The 26114-nt window shown below is 33.8% G+C and overlaps 3 protein-coding genes and 1 long non-coding RNA gene across 13 annotated transcripts in view; 3 read left to right on the forward strand and 1 right to left on the reverse strand.

Moving 5' to 3' along the window:
- The window catches only part of LOC147833651 (uncharacterized), a 734785-nt gene that overhangs the window by 307290 nt on the left and 401381 nt on the right, over positions 1-26114 (forward strand). The gene's annotated exons all lie outside the window — the stretch shown is intronic.
- On the forward strand, positions 715-11148 carry il15l (interleukin 15, like). Of its 5 annotated transcripts, none has more exons than NM_001009558.2 (5): positions 715-1163; positions 3990-4296; positions 4401-4445; positions 7585-7707; positions 10299-11148. In NM_001009558.2, the coding sequence occupies exons 2-5, from the start codon at positions 4105-4107 to the stop codon at positions 10425-10427; spliced, it is 489 nt and encodes a 162-aa protein (NP_001009558.1). In that variant the 5' UTR covers positions 715-1163; positions 3990-4104; the 3' UTR covers positions 10428-11148. The 5 variants fall into 5 exon arrangements, with proteins under 5 accessions (NP_001009558.1, NP_001018128.2, XP_087138994.1 ...); XM_087282868.1 differs by having other exon boundaries at positions 918-1163; positions 7582-7707; positions 10299-10610; XM_087282869.1 differs by having other exon boundaries at positions 918-1163; positions 7582-7707; positions 10305-10610.
- The window catches only part of supt5h (SPT5 homolog, DSIF elongation factor subunit), a 30646-nt gene continuing 17724 nt past the window's right edge, over positions 13193-26114 (forward strand). Inside the window, 15 exon segments of one of the 4 annotated variants that reach the window (NM_131673.3) lie at positions 13193-13272; positions 16200-16319; positions 18022-18178; positions 18328-18393; positions 20124-20135; positions 21266-21335; positions 21416-21484; positions 22066-22131; positions 22220-22250; positions 22354-22422; positions 22861-23112; positions 23271-23360; positions 24530-24600; positions 24707-24812; positions 24895-24988. In NM_131673.3, the coding sequence (NP_571748.3) occupies positions 16239-16319; positions 18022-18178; positions 18328-18393; positions 20124-20135; positions 21266-21335; positions 21416-21484; positions 22066-22131; positions 22220-22250; positions 22354-22422; positions 22861-23112; positions 23271-23360; positions 24530-24600; positions 24707-24812; positions 24895-24988 (1234 nt within the window). In that variant the 5' untranslated portion in view covers positions 13193-13272; positions 16200-16238. 4 annotated transcript variants of the gene reach the window in all.
- On the reverse strand, positions 14190-15933 carry LOC147840640 (uncharacterized). 3 transcript variants are annotated; one of them, XR_015509374.1, is made up of 6 exons: positions 15824-15933; positions 15166-15231; positions 14998-15014; positions 14810-14886; positions 14598-14647; positions 14190-14324 (listed from the first exon to the last, which is right to left on the reverse strand). It is a non-coding gene; the product is annotated as an uncharacterized LOC147840640 (long non-coding RNA). The 3 variants fall into 3 exon arrangements; XR_015509373.1 differs by having other exon boundaries at positions 15166-15234; XR_015509372.1 differs by lacking the exon at positions 15166-15231.

Raw genomic sequence — 26114 nt, forward strand, 5'->3', positions numbered from 1 at the left:
CAAGTCCAATTTGTAAAGACAAAACACCATTCATAAATACACAAATTCAATTTGTAAAGACAAAACACAATTCATATACTCACAAATCCATATCATGAATTCAAAACACCATTCATATTCGTAAATTCAAAAATATACAAATCCAGTTCATTTAGTAAAAATATGAATGATTTGTACTTGTGAATTCATGAATTGTGTTTACAAATTGGATATTGTAAATGTGAATTGTGCTGTACATGTTTGAATTTCATTTTATTAATGTATTATTTTTGAGACTGATCTGGCTCCATTTTTCTGGCCTTAAATTATGTTTGATTATGTTACGAAATTTTGTATAATGCAAAAATTGCTATTTATTTTTCTTAAATTATTTATTTAACGTTTTATAAGTGCTAATTGCGTCAGATTGTTCAGCATGTAAATGTAACAGGGATTTTGTAGCAAATATATAGTTCAAGATCTATTAAGTAAATGCATCAATTTGAAGCAAGCCAGTATGTTCTCTAAATGTATATTTATATGAAGACGGTGGGCTTGGAACACTTAAAATTTTGACATTTTTGCAGTGCTGACCTTAATGCTTCCTGGGTTTTTAATTCATTTTACAAAATGAAATAACTTACGACATTGAGGTGTGATGCTGCACCTATAACACTGAAATATTAAAATAGCTTTTACTAGTCTAATTGTCACGGAATATTGTGTTGCGTAGATGTATTTGGAAAACTGCATGACGCACTGACCGTCTCAGCGTATTGTCAAAAGCTTTTTCCATGTTGTCAAAATCAACACGCTGTGATGTGGTTTCATTTTCGCAGGATTAAATGCAGATGTCTGTGTGACTCACTGTCAGAAACAGACCAGCCCAACACGCGGCGGTAGCCTATATAAGAACAATACAGAGCGTTGTCAAATTTGACTACCTTGCGGTGCTCATGAAGACAATGCGTAGCCTACAGTTATTCATGTGACCTCAACAATGAGCGGGTGACGACTCGGCTTTCGATAGTTTATTGTAGCATTGTTTTGTTTTTAACCAGCGTTTCCTTGGAATTGGGTCCGATGAAAAAGCGTTGATTTATGCAGCATGATTAGGCTATACTTGAACATGCAGTTCTACCAACGGATTTGTTCAAATATTTACACCAGAAATGTTTGATGAGGTAAGTCGCTGCTACTGTTTAAATACATTTGTTAACAGCCTGCCTTCAGTTTACGTGTTTGGACATCTACGTTATTTAAAAGGATAGTTTACCCAATAACAATAATAAAGACTGTTTAGACTCACCTTTTTCAAAACCCCTCGAATTTCTTTCTTCTGGTGAGCTCACATTTTAAGCTAGGCTATGTTGGAAAGTATTTTACTACTAGACTAATGTCAAAGGCTGTTTCCACCAGTCTTCAGATATATTCTTTTGTGTTCAACAGAAAAAGTAAATGCATAGAGGTTTGAACCACTATATACTGTAAATAGAGTATAACTTTGGGTTGAACTACACCCTTAAGCATGGGTCAAAGTTTGATTTGATACATATCCTTCTTATAAAGGTAACGTTAAATCAGTAGCAAACCTCTAGAGCTTTCAAATCTAAATGTGTGAACTTCAGGTTAAAATAATATTTGTACTTGAAGCTGCTTGCTATAGTAAAAACTATACATTTCGGAAGTACTCACATTGACTGAAGATTAGCTTGGTTTGTCGGTCATCAAATCTAAGATTATCATTTATCCCTAAATCGAGGCTGAAATGCAGGGCTGACAGTACTTTCACAGTAGCTGGTCCTAGATTGTGGATTGCTCTGCCCCTCTGTATTAGATCTATATAATCTCTGTCTGTTTTTAAAACAAACTAGGTTGTTTTTAAAACTTACCTTTTTGATTTTGGCATTTTATCGGTGAGAATTGTTGTTTAGCTATAGTTTTTATCTTTCTCTTTGTGATTTGCATCGTGCAGCACATTGGTCAATCTTTGGTTGTGTTTAGTAGTGCCATATAGGGCTGGACGATTTGGCCTAAAATCAAAACCGATTAATCGAACAATTTAACTTGATTACGATTATTGGACGATTATTTATTTATTTATTAGTTTGTTTTTTGCCCTTATATAGTTCACTGATTAGTTTTGTGCAGTAAATATGCTCACATATTACAAGTGAAAGATTTTTGAATGAAGGGTGCATTACTTTATTTTAAAATACATGACTCCACAGGAAGGTAAATTAATAAAAAAAAATTACCTGAAAAAAAAAGATTGATTATTGGTTCTGAATGTTGATTTCAATTACTTTGATTAATAGCCTAGCCTTAGTGCTATATAAATAAAATTGACATTGACATAAACCTGCAACTAGGCATTGGACGACACCCGTTTTCAAGGTATACCTGCGGTTTCGAAAAGTCAAGGTTTTAAAACCGCCAAAATTTTCTGTTATACCGTTCCAAAGGTATAATTAAGATTTATAACTATAAAGTTATCTGTGTTTTAGATCTGTTGTCTAATGAAGACAGCAGAAGTCAATGATTTATTTTAATTAAGTAGCTAGACATGTTTACTGCTTCAAATTATTTTAAATGCTTCTCAAAATAAAATATATTGTGTTCAAAGGGGAAAAAGTTATTTGAAATTTGAAATGAATATATTTTAGAGCAGCAATCATGATATTTTTATTCAAGGTTATCATACTGTCAAAATCTTATACTCATGTCTACCTGCAACAACTAAACCTAAACCTAAACATCGTCCTAATTTTAACCACGTGGAGTTTAACCACGTTTGCTCTGTAGGATGCCATAAAATAAAAGCAAAATAAACAGCAAAAAAAAAAAAAGTTTGTTACTATAACAAATGTTTTTATTTCTTGTGGTTAAAAAAAGCAAAATGGCAGTATTTTTATTTGAAATATGGAGAATATTATCACAAAATATTTTATGAAAAAGCATCTATTAAATTCAGTAAAGGGATAATTTACCTACAATAAAATTGCACTCAACTATTTACTCACCCTCAAGTGGTTCCAAACTTTTATGAGTTTCATTGTTCATTGTGTTGAACAAAATACGCTATTTAGAAGAAAGCTGAAAACCTGCAACTATTATTGTCTGTAGTTTTTGTTTTTCTTCCTGTGAAAGTCAGTGGTTACAGGTTTTCAGCTTTCTTCAAAACATCTCAATTTGTGTTCAACAGAAAAAAGAACGTGAAAAAGGTTTGAAACATTGGTGAGTCAATATCTACGTTTACATGGACATCAACAATCAAATCATTTGCCTTAATCTAATTAAGACAATAATATGATTAGGTGTTAACAAGAGTTGCATTTTGAATGTTCCTTTCATGATTCTGTTTTACATGTTATAGCACATAATTTGATTAAGATCATTGCGTCACCATACTATCCACATGTCCTCCGGAGTTTTTATTTAATTTTGGGTGTTTAATTTTTAATTTGTTGACTTTAATTGCAGTTTGGCACTTTCATTCAGGAACATTTTATGCATGCCCCTGTGACAAATGAGATTGGATACGAGTATGAACTGCCGGAAGAGTGTTGTTTTAATAGAATTTCATACAGCATGCTGAATGGGGAAAAAAAAACTTGCAGTTCAATTTCGTGGTGTATGTGTCTGTGGTTCTACTGACATGACGGTAATAGTTTGATTGCGGTGTTTACATGTTTGTACTGCACTTCAATAATGCGACTAAAATTGGCATACTCCACATGTCTCCATTTGATTTTTCTTTACTTCGGTTATGACCTTAATCTGATTAAATTAACCAAAATTGCTGTTTACATGGTAGATTCTTAATATAGTATTGTCTTTATCAAATTAAAATTGGATTATTGGTGTCCATGTAAACATACTCATTGGTTATAATTTGAATGAACTTCCCCTTATAATTTATTGAGTTTTGTTTTTCAAAGCACAATCCTCTTCAATCAGCATTTGTTTTATCTTGTTTTTATCTTGTTTAACTTTATCTTGTTCTTTAGGCTTACGAGTAGTTTGTGTCTTCAGCCATGTGCTCCACTGTCTACCTACTAAAGTCCAAACCACAGCGAGAGGGAAATGTAGCCCCTCAGAGCGCCCCATCTCTTCCTAGGCCTGATGACAAATCTGCTGTTGAGGGAGAGCTGGACATTTGATATGAGGACAGATTTACTCTACTATTCCATGCTTTGCACGTCATTATCTCTGTATCTGCTGATAATGTTGACAAGACAGATCAAGAGCCAGTCAGTGTGCAGCAGAGAGAGTGTGGAAATGGTGAAACAGATTGCAGCTAAGCTGAACAATGTGGTACAACATGATTTACTTTTTTTGCCCTATGGAAATATAGACATATATGTTTCTGGATCTTTTCTTACTCTTTTTTTGTTTTGTTTTGGGTTCTCACATTACAGGAAAACGATTGCATGATGTACACTCCAACTCAGGCAAATTATAAGGTATGTGAGTTTACGTGTTATCACTGGTTATCAGTACTATTCAAACATGCTGTTTCTGTAGGTCAGAGGATACTGTACATTTGCCTGAAGTGGCATTTTAATCTGATGGGAGTACATATTTATTTAATGTAATTGTTTTACAGCTGAAGACTAGATGTAATTTTTTTGATAAGCTGCCGAGTAACACTTTACTTAAAGAGGTTGTTCATAAAACCTTATCACGAATATGCATGCTTATAACATTAAGAGCCCTTTCATACACTTGCCGCAGTAAGGCTCAAGACGTGTTTGGCGTGATTTGTTGCTATTTTCCGACTAGGGCAACCCTAATTTTTACTTTTTGCACCACGCTGTTTAAATAGCATATCTGTTTGCGTCACTTTGTGGACTCATGGGTGTGCTGTTCTGAAAGGAAGGTGTACTTAGGCGCATTGTTGGCACGTTACTATTTTGAGACAACTGAAACTAGGGCTAAGTGATATGGCTTCAACAATATTAACAATAGTTTTCCATATTGAACAATAACAATATATTTTAATGTAAGTTGTCAGTATTACCCCATTTAAGAGTACCCCAACAAAGACTGCAGCCACAACAATTAGAGGGTCTATTAAATGGCATAACATATTTTCGACCAATACATTTTTGGTGGCCGAATATTTGATACATCTCTAATATCAACACAGCACACTTTTAAATTCCCAAATTCCCTCTTAGATCAATATAGAGTAAAAAAAGTCCAGAGCTTATCATTGTTATTGAGATCAATTTTACAGCAATTCGATATAATATTATAGTTATATACATTAAATATGTAGGCTTATAGATGTCTTGAGTGGAATGAGTTTTCGTTCGAGTAAAGAGTAAAAGTAAATAGAAAGAGAAAGTAAAGCGGCAGAATGGAGGAGGCTCATTCTTTATTCTCACACAGATGGTTTTCTTGCCAGTAAACATTCAATTTTTCAATCCATGTTATACTCAAAACACACCAATAACTCATTAAGAGAATAAGCTCAACCCTGTTAGACCATGCGCCAGGGCGCAAAGCATATTTTTCCATCCTTAAAATAACAAAAGTGGATTCGAACATGCCCTTAATGCTTTTGCGCCTTGCACTTTATACTTTGGGCTTACATCGTTAAAATAGAGGCCTTAGTGTCTTTCACATAGTGATGTCATTATAAATGCAAAGATGACATTGCTTGAGGTGTTTTAGTTATGATAACTTTACATTAACAAATACCTCATAATTTATTTGTCATGACAACTGGACATTAAGACGACATAACCTGTTATAAACCTGTCATAAACATAATTGTCATCAGGCCATTATAATTGTGTCATGAATTTTATAAACAACGTCATTAATATTTTTCTTGACCTCAACTGCTGTTCTACAAATTTAATTAGACATAAAAATGTCATCAAATATTGACACTGTTATAAAATTATTTGACAGAGTATTTCAGCTTTTACTGAGAAATTGTAATGACAAATTCAGTTTGTTCCACTCAAAACATGATCTGAGTTGATGACAGTTGTTGTAAGCATGCATAAAATCTTGTTTATATTCACATCAGAATTATAAAGGTGTCTTGACAGGCTTATGAACACCTCCTTCAAGTAAAGGGCTACCAGCTGCTATAATAATAACAAATATTAATGTAGGTTGTATAAGTGTTCATTGAACATTATTGCATGAAGAGATGCAACACTTGAGTTCTTGTCTTGTAAACGTTTGTAAACAACAGTTGGGACATTTGTTCTCTTTACTTAAGATTTTGTTGATCTTAACCCTTGTGTGCTGTTGAGGAAGTTTTCTTCCACTCTGGGGGGGATTTTTAGGCTTAATTTGGCCACAATCTTCTCTGTGTTTCAGCAAATGAAATGATTTTTGGTTTCATTTAGAAAAATGGTTTGGAATTTTTTCAAAAACTCAATACACTCTGGACAGATTGATAACATATAATCATGTTTTTTATTGTTGGTGGTTTTCCCTGTTGGAGAGAGGTACAACTTGTAATTTTTACTGTTGATCATAAGTTACAGTGCAGCTCTCTAAATATAGTAAGTGTATTTATGCACGAACACTATAATTTGCTGTTTTTCTCTATAGAATCCCATAGAAAAGCCAGAAGATTTTTGCCTACCTAAAGGGTTAATTCTACCAACTGATGGTCAGTAAAAATTAGAAATTTTACCGCTTCCAACAGGAAAATTACCCACAATCAAGAGTGCATAATTGTCTGGCGTCAAGGCTTTACAATCAAAACATGTCATTATAATGGAAGTTATTGGGGCGAAAACAGCCCCCAACATAAACAGAGAGTATTCATTTTGAACAATTCGAAAAGGGTTATTTTAATATTAATTGGAATACATTTTTGTACTGATTTGCTGATGCTAAGTGTGCAAGCATTAATAAAATATGCTGCATTTTCTCACAACACAAAAAGAATAGAACACAGGGGAAATGTTTCAAGGGGAACAAAACGCCACTGTGCCGGTATTATTGCTCAGTGAAGTTGTAGGTGATCTTTGAATTGTGATATTTTTATTCTTGTTTATTTTAATATCCAGAATCCTGTGTCTTTAGTATTTATTCGCCTAAATAACCATAACTTAAATAGCTGGGTCCGCCACGTTTTAGGGTCTTATTTCTGTTGTGTTGTGTTAAAATGCAGCTGATTTTCATAAAATATTTGCGTTTTGTTTCATTAGTCATTTGTGGTGTGTGAAAATGCAGCGCATTTTTTCTGTTTGCAATTTGAGGATTTGCAGCATGTGTGCTGTTAAACTGATAAAGATCTTTTCTCAGTTTGCTGGCATTTTTTTGTAATTGTAGCACATTAAGCTCTCTCAGCCCCCATACATATACGTACTAGAACAGAACAGAAAATTTGCACATCACTGTTGCAGATGTTTACAACAAAAACTCTTTTTAAAAGTCTTTTTAACATGAAAAGGATAACTTTTATGATGTGTTGCGTTTTTTTTACTGAAACTGTGGTCTTTGGTACTTCATTAAATTTCAACAGTTAACAGCACTGTGAGATAAAACAAACAAATACAGGCTAAATAAAATGAATAGCTTGTGGCTCCAACACTGTATTAACTATTGTGTCATCTCCATTAGCAGAACTGCTCCAAGTCCACAATTACATGCTTTGCATTTGAAGTGAGTGTTTTGTCTGTGGAAATCCAAGTCGAGAGTTTGGCCTTTCGGCAACTACAAAGGATTCTAAACAGGGTGACAAAAAGAGTGAGTTCAAGTCTTTTATGATGATTTAATAATCTGATAATATATTATCAGACAAGAGGATAGATTATATTAACATGTACATCTCATATAATTGTTGCTTTATTTATAATCAATAAATAACCTTTAATGTAATATGTAGATTTTTAATGACTTTTTAATAGTTGTATGTTTATATTGGGCAATAAAACTGAAATGCCTGGATTTAGACCCCATTATTTATTAGTATGGTGTAGGACCTCTCTTTGCAGACAATACAGCATCACTTTGTCTTGGGAATGACAAGATATAAGGCCTGCATAGTGGCCAAAGAAATTTTGAGCCATTCTTTTTGCAGAATAGTGGCCAGGTCACTATGTGACACTGGTGGAGGAAAATGTTTCCTGAACAGCACCATGGCTCTTGATATAACACAAAGACTTGCTGTCTTGGTCAGATGCGCGAGCAATATGCGCACCAACAATATGTCCTAATTTGAGCTCTGATATGTAACCAAAATGCTGTGGGCTTTGAGATATTTTAAACAAAGCTGTTACTCTGTTAAGTAAACCTTCACATGCTGCTCTTACTGATAAAAAGTTCAGGGAATGAAGATTGACCACCAGGCTTCTCAAATTTAGCCAAGAAACATTCAACACTAAATTGGTCAGTTTCATTGTCCAACCCCTGTGTATATATATCATACATTTTTTAGTTAGATTAGCTCCATATTTAGCTTTACTAATGAGTAATCTTTTGTATGCACAAATATAAAATTGTAAATCCTCCTATAAAAATATTAATTTAAACGAGAGATGTGTAAGCACTATATGTACAAACTGTATAATTGATACCAAAAAGCATATAAATTAAAACTAGCATGTATCCAAACATTGTAAAAGCACGTGGTGCTATACTCACCTGTCACACAGCTGAAATAGCAAACATTTTTCCATTGACAAGTTCGTGAAAGTGCATGCAATAATTTGGGTTTCAGATTACTGCTGGAATGCTAGACAGCTGCATGAAACTTCACTTTTGTTTTCTTTAGTAATGGTTGAGTTTTGAATTTGTTCTTGAGATGAACAACACAAATACAGCGCATGAATTATAGAGGTAAATTACCATAATACTGCTTTATTAAAGGAAATGATGCTGGACATTTGAATTGCACACAGGTTAACAAATTTTGGTAGTAAATCACTTTGTCAAACTCTATTTAGTAGTTTTAATGCAAGAAAATAACACTTCGGTCTACTTAACAACTTGATATTTAACTCAGTGTGCTGCTTGTCATTTTCTTTAGTTATATTTGAATAATATTTTACAAAGTTTATTGCCATTTGTTGAATAAAAATGATTTAAAGCAAACCCTACAGCAGTTTTAATACAGTTTTAAAAGCTTCAAATTGGAATTAGTTTTGAAGTGATGTTTTTGTAATGGTCGAAGGAATGTTTCTTGCCATGTGATCACTAAGTAGTTGCTCAGGAGTTTCGGGTGGTTGCAAGATGTTGATAGAGGGTTGCGATGTTGTTGCTTAGATATTGCTATGTTAGCTAGTAAATAGCTACTCGGGTGTTACTAAACAATTGCTTGGATGTTCTTGAAGTTTCTAGGGCAGGGGTGCTCAACCCTGCTCCTGGAGATCTACCTTTCAGCTGATTTCAGTTGTAACCCATATCAATTACACCTGTCTGTACTTATCAAGTGCTGTTCAGGTCCTAATTCATTGGTTCCTGTGTGTTTGATCAGGGTTGGAGCTGAACCCTGTAGGAAGGTAGATCTCCAGGAACAGGGTTTAGCATTGCTGTTCTAGAGCATAGGTCTTAAACTTGATTCACAGAGGGCCACAGTTCTGCACAGTTTTAAGCGCTGTGCATTGCTGCAAAAAGGGGCAGGATTCAACAAGATGATTAAACAATAAAAAGCGAGTGATTACTCCATATATTAAATTGTCCAGAGAGGTCATGTTTTTTATCATAGATTGGTCAGAGTTCACCAAGCTTGAACTTTCCAATGCAGCGAACTACGAAACTTGTCGCACGATCTTTTGTTTTCAGTCTGCCACAATCGCATGCATATGAATGGAAGTCTATGGGGCGAAAAGTCGAGTGTGACCATGGCTTTACTCTGACCCTAATTAATGATACCTGATCCAACTAATCAAGGCGTTCACGACTACTAAGAACTATTAAGCAGGTGAGTGTTGGAACTAGACTGTGCAGAGCTGTGGCCCTCCAGGAATTGAGTTTGAGACCATTGTTCTAGGGTGTTGCATATTATTCTCTAAACAAATCATATTAAAAAAAGGAACATAACCCAGAAATGTTTTCATTAGATTCAGTAAAACATAATTTCTAATTTTTATGAGATTTAAAAATAAGTTGTTGGAGTATTAACAAAGTCCCTTTAGGACAAACCATTTCATCTAACAAGGACTTGTCATAGCAAATACTTATTGGTGCTCTTTTGTTGTTCTAATTACTTCTGTTGTCCTCATTCGTCATTCACATGGCATATTCACACTAACGTAACTTCATTGTTGTAGGAAATGTATTATCTGCAAGACCCTCCATCTGTTTGTGCACTGAACTAATTACACAATCACTTTAAGTTACAGGACGAAATGGAGATGAAATGTCCAGTCTGCGAGCTCTACAAAGAAGAAAGTACAAAGACTTTTTTAAACACCTTGCAACACATCTTAGAACAGATGAATGCTGAAAGAATCTGTGCTCCATAGGAAATGAAAAGAAGATGCATCAGGAAAACTTTAAGTACGTGATCTGAAGGAGCGGTTCTGCAGACACTGAAGTGCTTCTCCAGAGGTGGCAGAACAGACGCCGTATTCTAAGCTACAAGCATACTGCGCACATCTGTATATGCAAAGATATATTTTCATAAATAAATTTTAACTTTTATAGAATATGTGCCACAATTGTGTGCTTTGACAGCAAACTACCTCTAAATCCATGACTTCTGTTTCATTGATTATGTACTCTTCTGTTAAACAACATCTGTTACTTTAGAGTGTCCTTATTATAATGCTTTTAGACGATATCTATTGCAAAGCTGCTTGAAGATGTAAAAGTGTAAATCTGATTGTGAAACATCCATCTTAATGTCTTTGTGCAAGTGTAAACATGCCGGTCCTACGCCACCCAACCCACTCTGGGCTGGTATCGAACTGACGACCTTCCGCATGGGAGTATTGCTGGTCAGAGGAGTGAGGTTTATCTGCACAGCACTTATTAGCTAGCCTTCGTTACATAGCAGCTTTGAGTCAGCCTTAAAACTGATTCATTAAGCTTTTGACTGCAGCCTATAAATTGCTGATAAATTATAATAGACTGTCCCATCTCACCATTCAAATGAGGTTTTCAGAAAGTGGGGATTAGAGAAACAGGAACTTTGAAAACACCATTTCTGTAACTGTAAAATTAGCTTATACTGCATTAAATATGAGAACATTGTTATTTATTTATTTTTGTACATCTTTTAAGCATGTAATATTAAAATTAGGAATTTATAAATGAAACGGGGGAACTTGCACAGAACAACAACTAAATTAATTGAAAGTATTTAATTGTTAGAGGGATTTAAATAAACCTGGGCTATGTGATGAGACAAGTTCACTGAACTAACTTTGACCTTTTGATGCATGTTACATCATAATGATCCATTTGTTACTCAACACTCTCTCACTGCACTGTTTCTAAGGGTCTAGAAGCAAGTATAATGTAATGAACTTTACAAAAGGCCACTCAAAACCATTGCTGACAAACAAGCCAAGCCTGCTTTGATTTTTTAGCAATGTTCTTCCTTGCATTTATTGTTTATCTAGATGATTATCAGTCTTACAATGGCTTGTCGTGTTTACTTTTGACTGTTTCATGATGCCTTCAATGCCTTGTGTGCTCTTGAGATTAACAGCAGTTCAGCTATGAACTTGGCATATAGACAGAGTACACATTATTGCATAATGCAAGCCAGATTCTGCTGAATATCTGCATGCAGAGACACAAAATCCTTTAACATCTAAACTATAGAAAGAATGTGGCAGACTACATAAAACCGTAAAATACCAAAGCACTGAAATGAAATGAACTTATATAATGGACTACATGTTGACTGATTGCTTGATTTAGTGCAACAAACACAAACCGATGTACAATTCATGACACAAAAGCAATTTGACAGCATTTAAGAATTTCTGGGACATGCTGACAGATTACACTTTGGCGGTCTTTCAACATACAGTGCTTTGAATTTCTTACAACCTGAATCTGCTGCCTGATAAAGCATTTGCCATAATAACTGTCAGTATAACTGCTACTATACAGCAACATCAACACCAATTTAGAGCAATGTTGCAGCAGTAAACATCTAATTACTGTAAATTGTCAAAATTCATCAAATAAATTACACAGCATAAAAAAGTTGAGTTGCAGGTTATTTTTGTGCATAAGAATTTTATTTATTTATTTATGTATTTAATCTTTAGTAAACTTGTGGAAATTGAAAATTATGATGCATCTGCCTTGTTTTGAAAAAAAAAAATGGCTAGGATGGATATTGGACCTGAAACTGACACTCTCCATGTGTTAAGCACAAGAAAGAAAATAACACTGGTGAGTATACAAAAACAATTTCACATTAACAACAGTATTAAAATACCTACATTTGCAGTGTTTTAGTTACAATAATTTGAAGAAACAGCAATGCCTAATAGTATAGGAACATTATTAACAAAAATGGTAACAAATTGCTTTAAAAAGTGATTCTGTGATTTGTTAGCCTATATAGTGCACATACAGTTTAGTTGAATAAATAAAAATGTATCATAAAAACTGGTGATTTTTAGGTCTTAATATCTTAAGTCTCAAGTTTACTCATATCACTCGTTCAAATAGGTCTTTAACTGATTTAAAAAATAAGCCAGAGTTGTAAGGGAATTTACATGACATTTCCTGCCTTTTGTCATTTTATTTATTTATTAGATTGAATACTTTACAGTAACTGTAATCTGATTATGAACATTAAACACATACACTAACTGCAAGATTATTTATTCATTAATTTTTGGCTTAGTCCCTTTATTAATCAGGGGTCGCCACAGCGGAATGAACCGCCAAATTATCCAGCATATGTTTTACGCAGCGGATGTTCTTCCAGCAGCAGCCCATCACTGAGAAACACCCATACACTCTCATTCAAACACACACACACACACACACACACCACAAACAATTTAGCTTACCCATTTCACATGTACATGTCTTATGGTTGTAAGGGAAAACCCACGCGAACACGGTGAGAACATTCAAACTCCACAAAGAAATGCTAGCTGAGCCATCCTGGGCTCGAACCAGCGACCTTGTGACTGTCGGGCTACCCACAACCCTTATTTGTTTGAATGTTTGTTTGTATTATTTATGCGAATGTTCTTCGCTAGAAACACGTTTTTTTTCTCCAAGGCTCTTGAGGGCGCTGTACATCTGCCTCGTCTGTGTTTTTTACGGAAGTTCACGAAAAGAAAACATTGGCCTTCGCTGCCAGGTTGAAGCGAACAAGACAGCTGTTAAAAGGTAAAATTCGACTTTGTCCGCGTTTTATTTTTGAATGTATGATTGTCATCGTTATACAATTTGTTTGAAAAAATTAAACATGTCTGTGATAATTACACGACGAGATTCATTTGTAAAGGCAGGCATAAGTTAGCTAGCACATGTGCTAATTCCAAATGGCCAGGATTAGCCAGAGCATATCACCATAAAATACACAAGATAAAACTAGATGGTGGTAACATGTTGTGTTCAACTTTTAAGTCGTGCCATTCTTACGCTAATACCAAGCTAACGTGGTTTATTTAATCAAGTCCCAGTACTATCGTCATTTGTCGTATCTTATGCTGTGTGTCATCCCAACAAACACATTTACGTTGTAGCGATGTCTGCACAACGTTGTATTTTTTCAAAGGCAACGTTGCCGCTTACGTGTTCGCTACATTGTCACAACGTAGAAATGTAAGACGTGAGAAGGCTGTAGCAACGTTGTCGTGCGACATTCAGCAACCGCGAGGCGGCGTTCTTACTACTTGTATTAATACTTTTTGTGGCAGTTTATCAATACTGCCTAGAATACAGGATAAGCAGCAATTCTTTTCCAGTATTGCTTAATATGAAATATTGTTCATTTATTTTTCCTATTTAATTTAACAACTGCATGTGTAAACTTTAAAGTGTTTAAAATAACACACAAATGAATATAATCAAACTTTTTATTATATATTTCACAACATTTAATACATACAGTACACATCTAATTATAAGCAAACAGTATAAAGTTTAGATTTTATATATATATATATATATATATATATATATATATATATATATATATATATATATATATATATATATAATTAAACTAAAGGGTAAACAAACAAGAAAAGTAAACAAGAAATCATTAAAATGTAAATATACATATAAGTAAATATATAAATTAAAATTCAGACACTGGGCAGTGAAGCTCTGGACTGGAGAATACAGCAGACCGGGGAGCGCAGCTGAAGACCAGTCGTAGTTGTTGGTATGGAGAAAGCAGTCAGAGGAAGAAACAAATCCAACAGATAATCCAGCTTCAGAGATCCACAGCAGACACAAGTCAAAATAGGCAGTGAACAAGAGAGGACAGATGGAAACGACTATGACTAGCAAGTTATTGAAGTTTCAGACATTTATTGTAATTTCATTACATATAAAATCTCCAGTGAGTAATTATGTAGCCTACTTTATTTTAATGCTTTAATAATATATCATATACCAAAAATGCATACAATTAAATAAATTTAGAGATACAGGGAAAACAGGTTTGAGTTAACAGAAGTCAGAGTTAGTCTCCCAATAATTACTTAAATTATGAGAAGAGAAAGAACAGGGCCTGTAGTTGTGGCGTTGCTCGCTGTAAATGGAATGTTAAACTTAGTGTCATTTCAATAACAGCTGTACAAAGTAATAAAGTAATTTTTCATAAGCATGATCTATTTTCCACATTATGAACATGCTGTTTTAGGTAACAATACTACATTTATTATGATAGTAAATAGAGTAGTATACTTCTTACCTCATTCAATTATTCTTTCCATAGATCAGGAATTACAGCAACACTGATCTGAGGTGAATTCAACAGCTGAAAACATTCTGAAAGACAAGTTACATGAGTAATTTGAAAACAACAGTGAGTGGTTAAACAATAGAGTTTTATGCAACTTACACATACTTAAAATCCAGAAATTATCAATAGAAGATTACCTCCATGTGAAAATAGCCTGTTGAGCAAAGAAAAGAGTGGGTTTTAAATAAAACATCAAAAGACCAATCAAAATAGAAATTTAGACTAGCAGACCTTTTTATTAATATCTATATTAATCAGGCATATGAACATCAACTTATATACTTTAACTTATAGGGATAGCTCACCCAAAACTGACAATTCTGCCATTTAGCCTCATCCTTTATTTGATCCAAACTTATTTAGCTTTTTTTCTGCTAAACAATAAAAAAGATGTATTAAATAAAGCTGGAAAACTGTAACTATTTAATTAGTGTTTTCTTACTATGAAAGCAAATGCTTACAGTCTTTAGTGTTCAATAGAATAAAGAAACTTAAAGGTTTGGAATCACTTATTATTTACAGGGCAAATAATTTGTGAGTACATATCATTTTTGAGTGAACTGTTCCTTTAACGGGACGCAATCTGCACAGAGATGTTTTGTATTTAAAAGTTATTTTGTGTGTTTTGTAAAAAGTGGGTCGGCTCGTGTGATAAAGTATCATACTGACTGATCACTATGGATATGGAAAAAACTGAACTTCAAAAACATTATTTTCCATTTGACTAAAGACTAAGCGTAGGTAAATAATCAGGAAATGTTTTATCGAAAGATTTAACATAATGATTTTAATGTTGTTGCCGTCCGTGAACGGAATGCTGAAATGTTACTCGCTCGTAATAACTTCATTACGGCTTTTGTGTGTGTGTAATGTTGGAACAGATTGTTGTCGAAATCGTAGGTTTGTTTGAATATTCACGATTTACGTATCTTATTTAGCAAGACGAAGTAAAACAATACTCACGTCTCCTCGGTCGTTGATGAATGAGACGACGGCTTGTTGAAATTTAAACTGATTCAGCTGTGACCAGTAAATGTTGTACAGTGGTTGTCCACGCCACCTAAGCACAACCTAAAGTATGCGGCCCTCGTGATGTTTAAATGGCAACCTTATGACATCGTTGTGACAACGTTTAGCTACAACGTAGAATCCTCAACCTTTTTGCAAGGTTGGTACAACGTTGTAGGAAGGTCGCTACGTTGAGGCAACGTTGTGTGTTTGTTGGGATGTTGTTAAATATCTGCTTTTAGTCTAACGGCAGGATAATTGTGATGGTCGCTTTATGCGTTGTGTTGTATTAATAGTGTTTTGCTTGTGTTTGATGTGATTCTCACGGCAGTGTTTCCGTCTGGAAAACAGAAAAAGAAAAAACAAAGAGATGTCAGACAGCGAGGACAGTGATTTCTCTGATAATCAGAGTGAGAGGAGCAGCGAGGCTGAAGAGGTGGAGGAGAATGAGGTGAGAGACACTGTGTTAACAATACTGACCATGTATCAGATAAATATATAATAAATATACATGTATATCGCAGCTGAAACCATATTCACTCACATATTCATTTCGATGACTGGAGTATATTTAGGAAAGTGATTTAATATACAAAGGAAACCGAAGCGTCTGACTCTACAGTATTCTGTCTTAACTTACATTTGCCATGGTCATTAGGCATTACCGATGTTTCATGCAGATATTAGCTCTGAACTGTAACTGTTAAAATATAATAAATAATATTTAATGATTTGGACATTTTTAAAATACATTTTTAAAATAAATTTCACTTTAAAAATATGTAAAACTTTATAATGTCTGCTAAATGTTCAGCTTTGCTTTAAGTGAAATAAATGACTTAAAATTTTTGATCTGGATTATAATTAAATATTGCATTATCCAATTTAATTATGCATTACAGTTGCAAAGAAACAGAGCTGCTAGTCTCAACATAATTTATTCCATTTTAAAATAATGTTTAAATATATTTGGAGGGGCTTCACTCTGATACCTAAAAATATTAGGTTTTTTTTTTCCCAATGTTTTTTTATTTGTTTTTCACGTTATACAGAAAAAAAACACCCTTTCCTAGAACACCAGGTCTAGGAACAATATATAATCAAATCAAATGTCCATAGAGAAAATAAAAGATGAAAACATTACATGAAAATATGACAGGAGTTCCTTTTTTCTCATATTGTCATGTTGTGTGCGTCCATTTCCATCACAAGAGTTAAAAAAGGTTGCCAGACCTTATGAAATGTCTCAACAGACTCTTTAATAGTACGTCTTATTGTCTTCAACTTAAGATGAGACACCACTTTTCTTACCCAGTGATTGTGTTGGTGGAATAGGGTCTTTCCCTTTAAGCAATATCAGTCTTCTAGCCAGAAGAGAACCAAAGGCTAACATTTTAATTTGTCTTGTGTTGAGAGGAGCGTCCCCAGGGGCCACCTTGAACAACGCGAGAAATGGGGATGGCTCTACTATCTCCCCAAATGCCTCAGAGAAGGTCTCAAAAATACTAATCCAGTATATGTAAAGCTTTATTTTATATATATATATATATATATATATATATATATATATATATATATATATATATATATATATATATATATATATATATATATATATATAAATTTATATACTGTTTAGTAAAGATTTTGTTTTTTCTAAATATAGTCAAACAGAACACATTGTAATTCATGAAGAATAAATTAGTTTTTTTTAATGATTTAAAATGTACCTATTTCACCGATTGATTTATTGAGTCATTTTTGAAAAGAAAAAAAAAAGCATCTTTGGTTATGTGTTTGTGCATTTTTTAAATCTATTTTCTAATGTGTAGTCAGTGTTTTGGATAGTTACCTGTTCCTGGACTATTCACTTATTTGTTCTTCAAATTAGTCTGTGGATAGTTTGTTGCTAAATGATCTTTCTTTGCCAGATTCCTGTCCATTTTAAAGCTGATGTTTTTCTATAAGTGCCAAGAGGCTCAAGGTTCGAATGAAATGGATTGTCAAGGTTGCCATGAAATGGACCTATCGTGGTCCGTTTTTTTTAGTGTTGATTACAGTTTATTATCAAAGATTAAAGATTAAAATGAAAAGAAAAACAAACATGTAGAATTGTAAACGTGCACAACTTATTAATTATTAATCTCTTGAAGGAAGAGGAAGAACAGGGAAGTGTAGCCGGCAGTGACAAGGCTGAGGAAGAGGGAGAGGATTTGGAAGATGAGGAGGAATATGATGAAGAGGAAGAGGAGGATGACGACCGACCTCGGAAGAAAGCTCGGCATGGTGGCTTCATCTTGGATGAAGCCGGTTAGAAAAAAAAAAAAAAACGCTTCTATTTTGTGAATTTCTTAAAATGACCTCTTATTGGACTTGTTTATAACATCTTCAGCTTGAGATTTTTGTTTCATTGTTATTGTATATTTGAAAAATACGCATTTTGTTCCTTGCTTGATTAGATGTTGATGATGAGTATGAAGATGAAGATCCATGGGAGGATGGTGCTGAAGACATCTTAGAAAAAGGTAAGAAATTGATTTAAAAATAGATTATTTCTGCGTGTATTGTTGAAATGTATATATTTTTGTTTGTTTTTTACTGATATTATAACTGATGTTATGATGCCCTCTATATATACATCCATTAAAATAAGCCTAGGGAATTGGAGAAATCAGTATGTGCTATCTATTTTATAGTTATAACATATTCTAAAATTGATGGCACGGAGGCATTTAAAATGAATTACTGTACATGAAATATGCTGTATGACGTGATTTTGTATGTATTTCTTGCGCTCATTGGTTCTTTATTTCTTGTGCATGCCTCCTTCAGTTAACGGTAAACCCACTCCAGATTTCTTGCTCTCTGTTTTCTTTCTGTCTAATTGAACTGATTAATTCTCAAGTGTAGGGTTGTAACGCTATAACAGTATGACAGTTTATCACAGTTTGAACGTGTATGATTTTCATGCTATTATGATTTTCAAATCTGCAGTTTTAAATCAAAATAGCTGAGCATAAGCATCTTTCTGCTGCTCCGCGGCTTCTTTCTCCCTCATTGCTTACATGTCCAATTGGAAAATAGCAGGTGCAGACTTTTAGTGTGGGCTTCATATTTTTCCCCAAAAAAAAAGAATGTCAGGATGAATCCTGTTGCAGAAGTGAACATTAAGTTACAGTTTAATAATGATGTCACATAAGATGATCATGGGTGAATAAATTAAATGTAGGCCTGTCACAATAATCAATATATCTAATTATCAATAATTCAATTAAATATTCTTAAGAATCAATATAATTCATAACGTTTCATAAAATGGTCTTAAAATGACAAAAATATCGTTCTTCACAATATATTTTGGTAAAATATATCTTACAAAAAATAGATTTTATGACAGGCCTAAATGTAGATATAATACGTGTCTGTGAATATCAAAGCATTGATTGACTGTTACATAATTAATATAATAAACACCTCTTGAGAATTAAGAGGTGTATAGCTTTATTTTGGACATTTATTTTAATGAATGCATTTTTTTAAATTTAGAATAACAAAGGATTTATTCACTCCAAAAAAAAAAAACAAGTTATTTTTTTGATTAGTCATTGTTGCTGATAGAAAATTTTGTTTTATATTTAGCATAATCATTATGCAAGATTATTATCATACTGTGAAAATTTCATATCGTTACAACCCTACTCAATTCATTGTTTCACATTCGGTAAAATTCATTCCCATGATCTGCACCCCTCTAACATGTTTGTGATGTTTAAGACCATTGATGTTCAATTTGCTTACAAGGAGCATGGATGGCAAATACAGTTTGAAATGGCACTTTTTTTGCTTTTGCATAATTTAAAAAGTTAAGAAAAGGCTTTTAAAATACAACACTCACAGAATAGGGGAGTGATTAGTGGGGACTGACTGAGTTCTGAAAAGGAACTAACTCTATGGTCATTTGCCTGAAAATGCTCCTTCGAACACAACGGAAAACCCAATTCCTTCTGTTGATAGTGTTCAAATGTGTTTATTGTATTGCATCAGCTAACAGTGACATGACATCATTTTCATGTAGTTTCCATTTTTAAAATGTCAAAAGTGTTGTCAGCCTGCCCATCAGTGTTGATTTTTCTTTTTATTTCTGTTTACCTGGTTCTGTCTGTGCCTGAAATTGATGTGTGCTCATGACATTGTATTTTGGCACATGTTCCTCCCTCCCTGCCTTTCTTCCTTCCTCAACGCTGGATCTGAGCAGAAGAGGCTGAAGGTATGTGCTTAAATCTTCTGGAGTGCATGGATATTTGTTTTTTTGTCAAACTATGTGATCTGAAGCTGTGTTTACTTGCTCTGCTTTGGTTTTTAAAAATACATGTATGAATTTAAAGACAAAATTATTAGCCCTTAATTAGGCAATTCATTGGACAACATTGGCTTGGTCTGTAGCCAATTGAAAAAAATATATATTTTAAAGGTAATAATAATATCGAAAAACATTTATTTATCCAGCCAAACTAAAAGAAAGTAGGCTTTCTGCAGAAGAAAAAAAATATTATGGGAAATACTGTGAAAGTTTTCTTGTTCCATTAACCCATTTAATCCCACCTGGAACTATAGTTGCTGTTCATAATGGTAAATAATTAAAATATGTATTTTCATATATATAAATATTTATATATAATAAAAATATTTAAATAATATTTAATATAATATTTATTTGGAAATTCACAGGTGGGCTAATAATTTTACCTTTAACTGTATATCGTTTTTTTTTAAGATTATAAAAAAGCATTATAATTTTGTTTCTAAACAATAATTATTTCTTAATTATGTGTGGATATATTCTGTTGCATACATCCAGATGTACGTAACATTTCACAGTTCTACAGAAATTTTATTTGAATTATGTTTATCATTTAGCTTGAGTCTTTTATAGGGCCAAACAGAATGTGCATATGTTTTTTTCTATTTCTGCACAAAATTTTGTTTAAAAAAAAAAAAAAAAAAACGGATTAATGTGGGATAATTTTGGGAGAAACATAACACATTTTAATCTATTATTTAATTTACAATGCCCACTTATAGTGGTTAGACCCACTTATTTGGTAAACAAAGCAAGTTTCTCATATAAAATATCAAATAAAAATAAAACTGAATAAATATAAGTTTACGCATATTTACATAAGTAAATAAATAGACTCGATGTGCTAAAAAATTTTGCACATGCAGATTTAGTGTGTGGCACTACCTCATTAGTTAAATTATTAACAGATTATTGCACTGGATATAAATACAGCTATTATTATTTATTATTATTATGGACTTTTTTTGTCTAGTTGCAATATAACTTCTTGTTCTTCTTGCCATATAGTAATTGTTTATTCTGTTTTCTTATTTTAGTGTCCAACCTTGACCATGTAGTTCTGGATGAGGATCACTCGGGTTCAAGGAGGTTGCAGAATCTCTGGAGGTGCGAGTACTGCACTAATCACACACTTTCACATTCCTGAAAATAACGTCATTTTAATTACCTGTTTTTTATCTTTTTAGAGATTCTCGTGAGGAAGCTCTGGGGGAGTATTACATGAGGAAATATGCCAAGTCTTCAGGAGGCGAACAGTAAGTTCAACTGCTCTCAAATCTACCATCTGTCATCTGTCATGAAAGTTGGCAATCACATGTGTTGGAATTAAAGGAATGCTGGTTTACTGCATTGGCCTCTCTGCTGGTAGTATTAGCTTCAAATGTCAAGCCAAGCTCCGCCCAAGAAACATGGATTATTACAAATACAGCAAAGAAATTCGCTTTTCTAGAACAAAAAAAAAACTTTCACTTCCAGTCATCTCAGTCTAAATGACATTTATGTAGAAATGCATCATCAAAGTAATGAATAAATCTCTGAATGAAGCCTACATACTACATTCATGCATTACTATTACATACCTGTATTGTTGACAGATCATTAAAGATATTGATGATGTTGTAAAAGTTTCAAAGATGTTTGTGAATGAATGATGCGTGATTGTGTGATGGCTGGGCTGTTTCCACACACTTAAACAAAATGCGATTGGTTGGTCAACCTGTCAGTCAAAAAGCATAAAGTAAAGTCCTTCACCATTCAAAGCAGACAAAGTGTCCAGACCTTCAGCCACTATTCTGGTGCTGATTACTAAATCTTTTTGCTCTGTCTTTTCTCTCAGCTTCTATGGTGGGTCTGAGGATCTTTCTGATGACATCACACAGCAACAATTGCTTCCTGGGGTCAAGTATGAAGAAAATCTTATTTGTTGATCATTAGACATGCTGAATTAAGTGGACTTGTGTTCAATAGTTTTTCCCCCCCGTTTTTTTCAGGGATCCTAATTTGTGGACTGTTAAGTGTAAGGTTAGTTCTGGATATCCTTATGATTAATGGGGTTAATGGGTGACTTAATGAGGTTACAGTATGTGCAAGGTTTAATTAATCTGTTTTTTGTCTTTATTTGCAGATTGGAGAGGAGAGAGCAACTGCAATTTCCTTGATGCGAAAATTCGTTGCTTATCAGTGCACTGACACGGTACGTTTTTCATAGTTCCTCTCTCTTCTTTAGACCCATTTAGTTTGTCAAGAAAGTTTAAGTGCCATGGTTGGTGAATATCCGATTCACACAATCTCAGCCATTGGTATATAAGACACAAACTGTACAATCTTCATCGGAGCTTAATAAGGATAGGAGATTAACTCCCCATTTTGTGTAGTTAACTGGGGCCTCATACATGAAACATTACGTCATGAAAATGTACTTGAAAGTTCTGGAAAAGTCATGGAATTTTAGTAGTAAAAATGTGTATGAACCGTGATTTTAGAGCAGTAATCACAATACCGTGAAATCGTGATATTTTTATCCAAGGTTATCATACCGTCACAATCTTATACTGACCCATGCCTACGATAGATATTAAAGGAGTGCTACAGAGTGGAGAGGATTAACTTTGTGCTTTGTTTCTTTGTACAGCCACTTCAAATCAAATCAGTAGTTGCCCCTGAACATGTCAAAGGTTATATCTATGTGGAGGCGTACAAGCAGACCCATGTCAAGGCTGCCATTGAGGGTGTGGGAAACCTGCGCATGGGCTTCTGGAACCAGCAGATGGTGCCCATTAAAGAGATGACAGATGTGCTGAAAGTGGTTAAGGAAGTGACTAACCTTAAACCCAAGTCTTGGGTTCGTCTCAAGAGAGGCCTTTATAAAGATGACATTGCCCAGGTGAGTACTTGGACATATAGATGATGTATCTGGAAAGGAGTCCCTGTTGTTGATACTATAATGTGTTCTGGAAATAATTATTAGGTTTGTTAGTCATACAGCTCTGCTTATGTCTGTGATAAACCTTTGATCTGTGTTTTTTTATTTATCTTTTTCAGGTGGACTATGTTGAACCTAGTCAGAACACGATTTCGTTGAAAATGATTCCTCGTATTGACCTGGATCGTATCAAAGCAAGGATGAGTATGGTAAGGTTCTCAATTTTTACAAAAACAGCACAATATATCTTAATATTTTAAAAAAGGTCAAAAATCTTACCTCATGTCAAATCAGCATATTAGAATGATTTCTTAAGGATCACTGAAGATAGGAGATTTATAGGCTGATTTACACTTTCACCTGGATCTGCAGTGTGAGCCTCAACTAAATGCGAGTGCACAGCAAGAAGGGTATACAATGGAGGTCGGAGCCAGCTCCAAGTGGGTGGGACTTGAGCTCCAGTAATGCTGTACAAACCTTCTGGAGTTTTCATTGATTTTACTAGTGGCATAAGTCCCCTCCACTTAGAGGTCTCTCTAGGCTGCAGCCATACCTACTTGCTCACAGCTGCAAGTTGTGAAGGCTTTTATGCTTGATGTGTTAGCTGTTGTACTAATATTTGCAACAATAGGGGGTGACTTGTAGTATCTGTCCTGATGAAACAGTAGTAAAGAAGAAGTCAGTGAGTGGAGTTGCAAAATGAATTAATTTAACTATATATGAAACTAATCAGTTGTGGATAATTTTGGTGGACTCTTGGAAAATGTTTGCTTTTAGTACAGATGAGGAAGTGAGTAACTTGAGCTGCATATATAGACAAGCTGACTGCATACTTAAGGCAAATCCTTTATGTGGTAAAAAATAATAAGCTATTGACAACCAGTGCACAAAATATATGCATTGGTTTAACTCTAAGCTTACACATCAGACAGTGATTTTTGGTTTTCTAAAAGTGTTACACATGCACATTCACCTAGATTGGCCAGACTTGGCTCCAAGTCCGGCATCTTCAGATTACAAGTTACAAAAAAGGTGTTTCACTCTGTCAGCTATAATTATGCAGAGCGCACCCAAAGTGAACATCTGCAAACACCACGATGATATCACATTTGCCGCCCATACCCTAGTGAATTACAGATGTTATATTGAGTGTAAACCAGCCTTAATGATCCTGAAAATTCAGCTTTGTTATTTGAGTAATAAATTACATGGTAAAATATATTAAAATGAACTGCTTTTACAATAATATAGTTTGGTTATAGTGCATTTGTAACCAAATAAATTCACCTTAAAAAGATAGTCTATATACATCTTTTATTTACATCTTCTATATTAATCTTTTAGTGATCTGACTCCAGCTTTATTGTTCATCTTACAGAAAGACTGGTTTGCAAAGAGAAAGAAGTTCAAGAGGCCCCCACAGAGGCTTTTTGATGCTGAAAAGATCAGGTGATGTGATTGTAAGCCTCATAATCAAACCCGCTTAAATGCATTATGTGTACTGACACACATGCATCTCTCTTTTTTTATTTTTATTTTATTTTATTTCCCACAGGTCTCTTGGTGGTGAGGTCAGCCATGATGGTGATTTCATGATATTTGAAGCGAACCGCTACAGCAGAAAGGGTTTCCTGTTCAAAAGCTTTGCCATGTCTGCTGTGGTAAGAGCCCTTGGAGCGCTTTCTAGTTCTATCTTATTGCTCCTTATTGGTTCACTTTTTCAACTCCTGTTTGTTTGCATAGATCACAGAAGGGGTGAAGCCCACTCTGTCCGAGCTGGAGAAGTTTGAAGACCAGCCAGAGGGCATTGACCTTGAAGTAGTCACAGAAACAACAGGTGAAGACATCTATATATAAAAAAAAAAACAATTACATGTGACATACAGTATTTAAATATACAGCTTTCTTAGTAGGCTAGCAAATATAATTTTTAAATTATTAATTAGATTTAATTTATTTACTGTACAAACTATGGTTTGTACTTGCCAGTAAAAAAACTTGCCAGTAAAACACTCTTCAATATAATCTGTAGTTTTTAGTGCTGTTGTATCCAAAATACCTTTTTCCAAATCAGGGTATTCGCGGGGTCTTAAAAAGTTATAAAATGTCTTACATTTCAAAAACAAAAAAATTTAGGGCACAAAAAGTCTCAAATTCTGTCTTAATTAATTTTAAATGAGTCTTAATTTTCCTGTCCACGTCAAGCTACCCAATCGGGCCAACACGCATCCAGTTACCAAAATTATCAATAGAACTATGTCAATATAACTCAATAGAAAATGTCAATAGAACTTTTAAACTTTTTTTGTAAATCTGTCTTTATTTACCTACAGTATATGATTTAATTATCGTCATTTACAGTAATATTTGTTTTAAAGTTCTCTGTATTTAAAGTCCATATATGGTGTGGACACTAACCTGGACAGACTGGTTGTGCTTGCATTTTTAAGATTTTTTAAATTTCTTTTTAAGATGGGTTGTGTTTAAAAATATGTATAGGGTTTGCTTGTTTTGACAGTTTATTCAAATATGTGGCTAAGAAATAACTAATTATAATATAATATAAAAAAGGCCTGTATAAGTCTAAAATTACATTCATAATGGTCTTAAAAATGTCTTTAATTTAAGACTGAAACCTGCAGAAACCCTGCAAATATATTTACATTTATACCCTAGAAACAACACCCACACAGAATGTTTAATGCTACATTCAAGTCATATAAATATTTATGTGTTGAAAGTACATGAATGATGGTGTGTCTGTGAGAATTCATGTCCAGTGCAATGGATGCAGTGTCTGTTTTGACCGTAAATTATAATGTAGTTGGTCTTTTACACTACAACCCTATATGTGGCATCTATAAAATTGTGTACAGTAATGATTGCAAATATAAACGTTAAATTTTTAATATCAAATCACCACAACAGTTCTTCCTATTTTTAACACTCTTTATTTCTTCTAT

This window comes from Danio rerio, chromosome 15 (genome assembly GCF_052040795.2).
Source record: "Danio rerio strain M-AB ecotype USA chromosome 15, GRCz13ab, whole genome shotgun sequence".
Classification (NCBI taxonomy): domain Eukaryota; kingdom Metazoa; phylum Chordata; class Actinopteri; order Cypriniformes; family Danionidae; genus Danio; species Danio rerio.

What these genes read in the sequence shown, in the direction of transcription:
- il15l (XM_087282868.1), top strand. Translation starts at nt 4,105, where the DNA reads ATGACAAATCTGCTGTTGAGGGAGAGCTGGACATTTGATATGAGGACA. An exon ending in CAGCTAAGCTGAACAATGTG is followed by an intron (nt 4,297 to 4,400) that starts GTACAACATGAT and finishes CTCACATTACAG; the next exon opens with GAAAACGATTGCATGATGTA. An exon ending in TAAACAGGGTGACAAAAAGA is followed by an intron (nt 7,708 to 10,298) that starts GTGAGTTCAAGT and finishes AATCACTTTAAG; the next exon opens with TTACAGGACGAAATGGAGAT.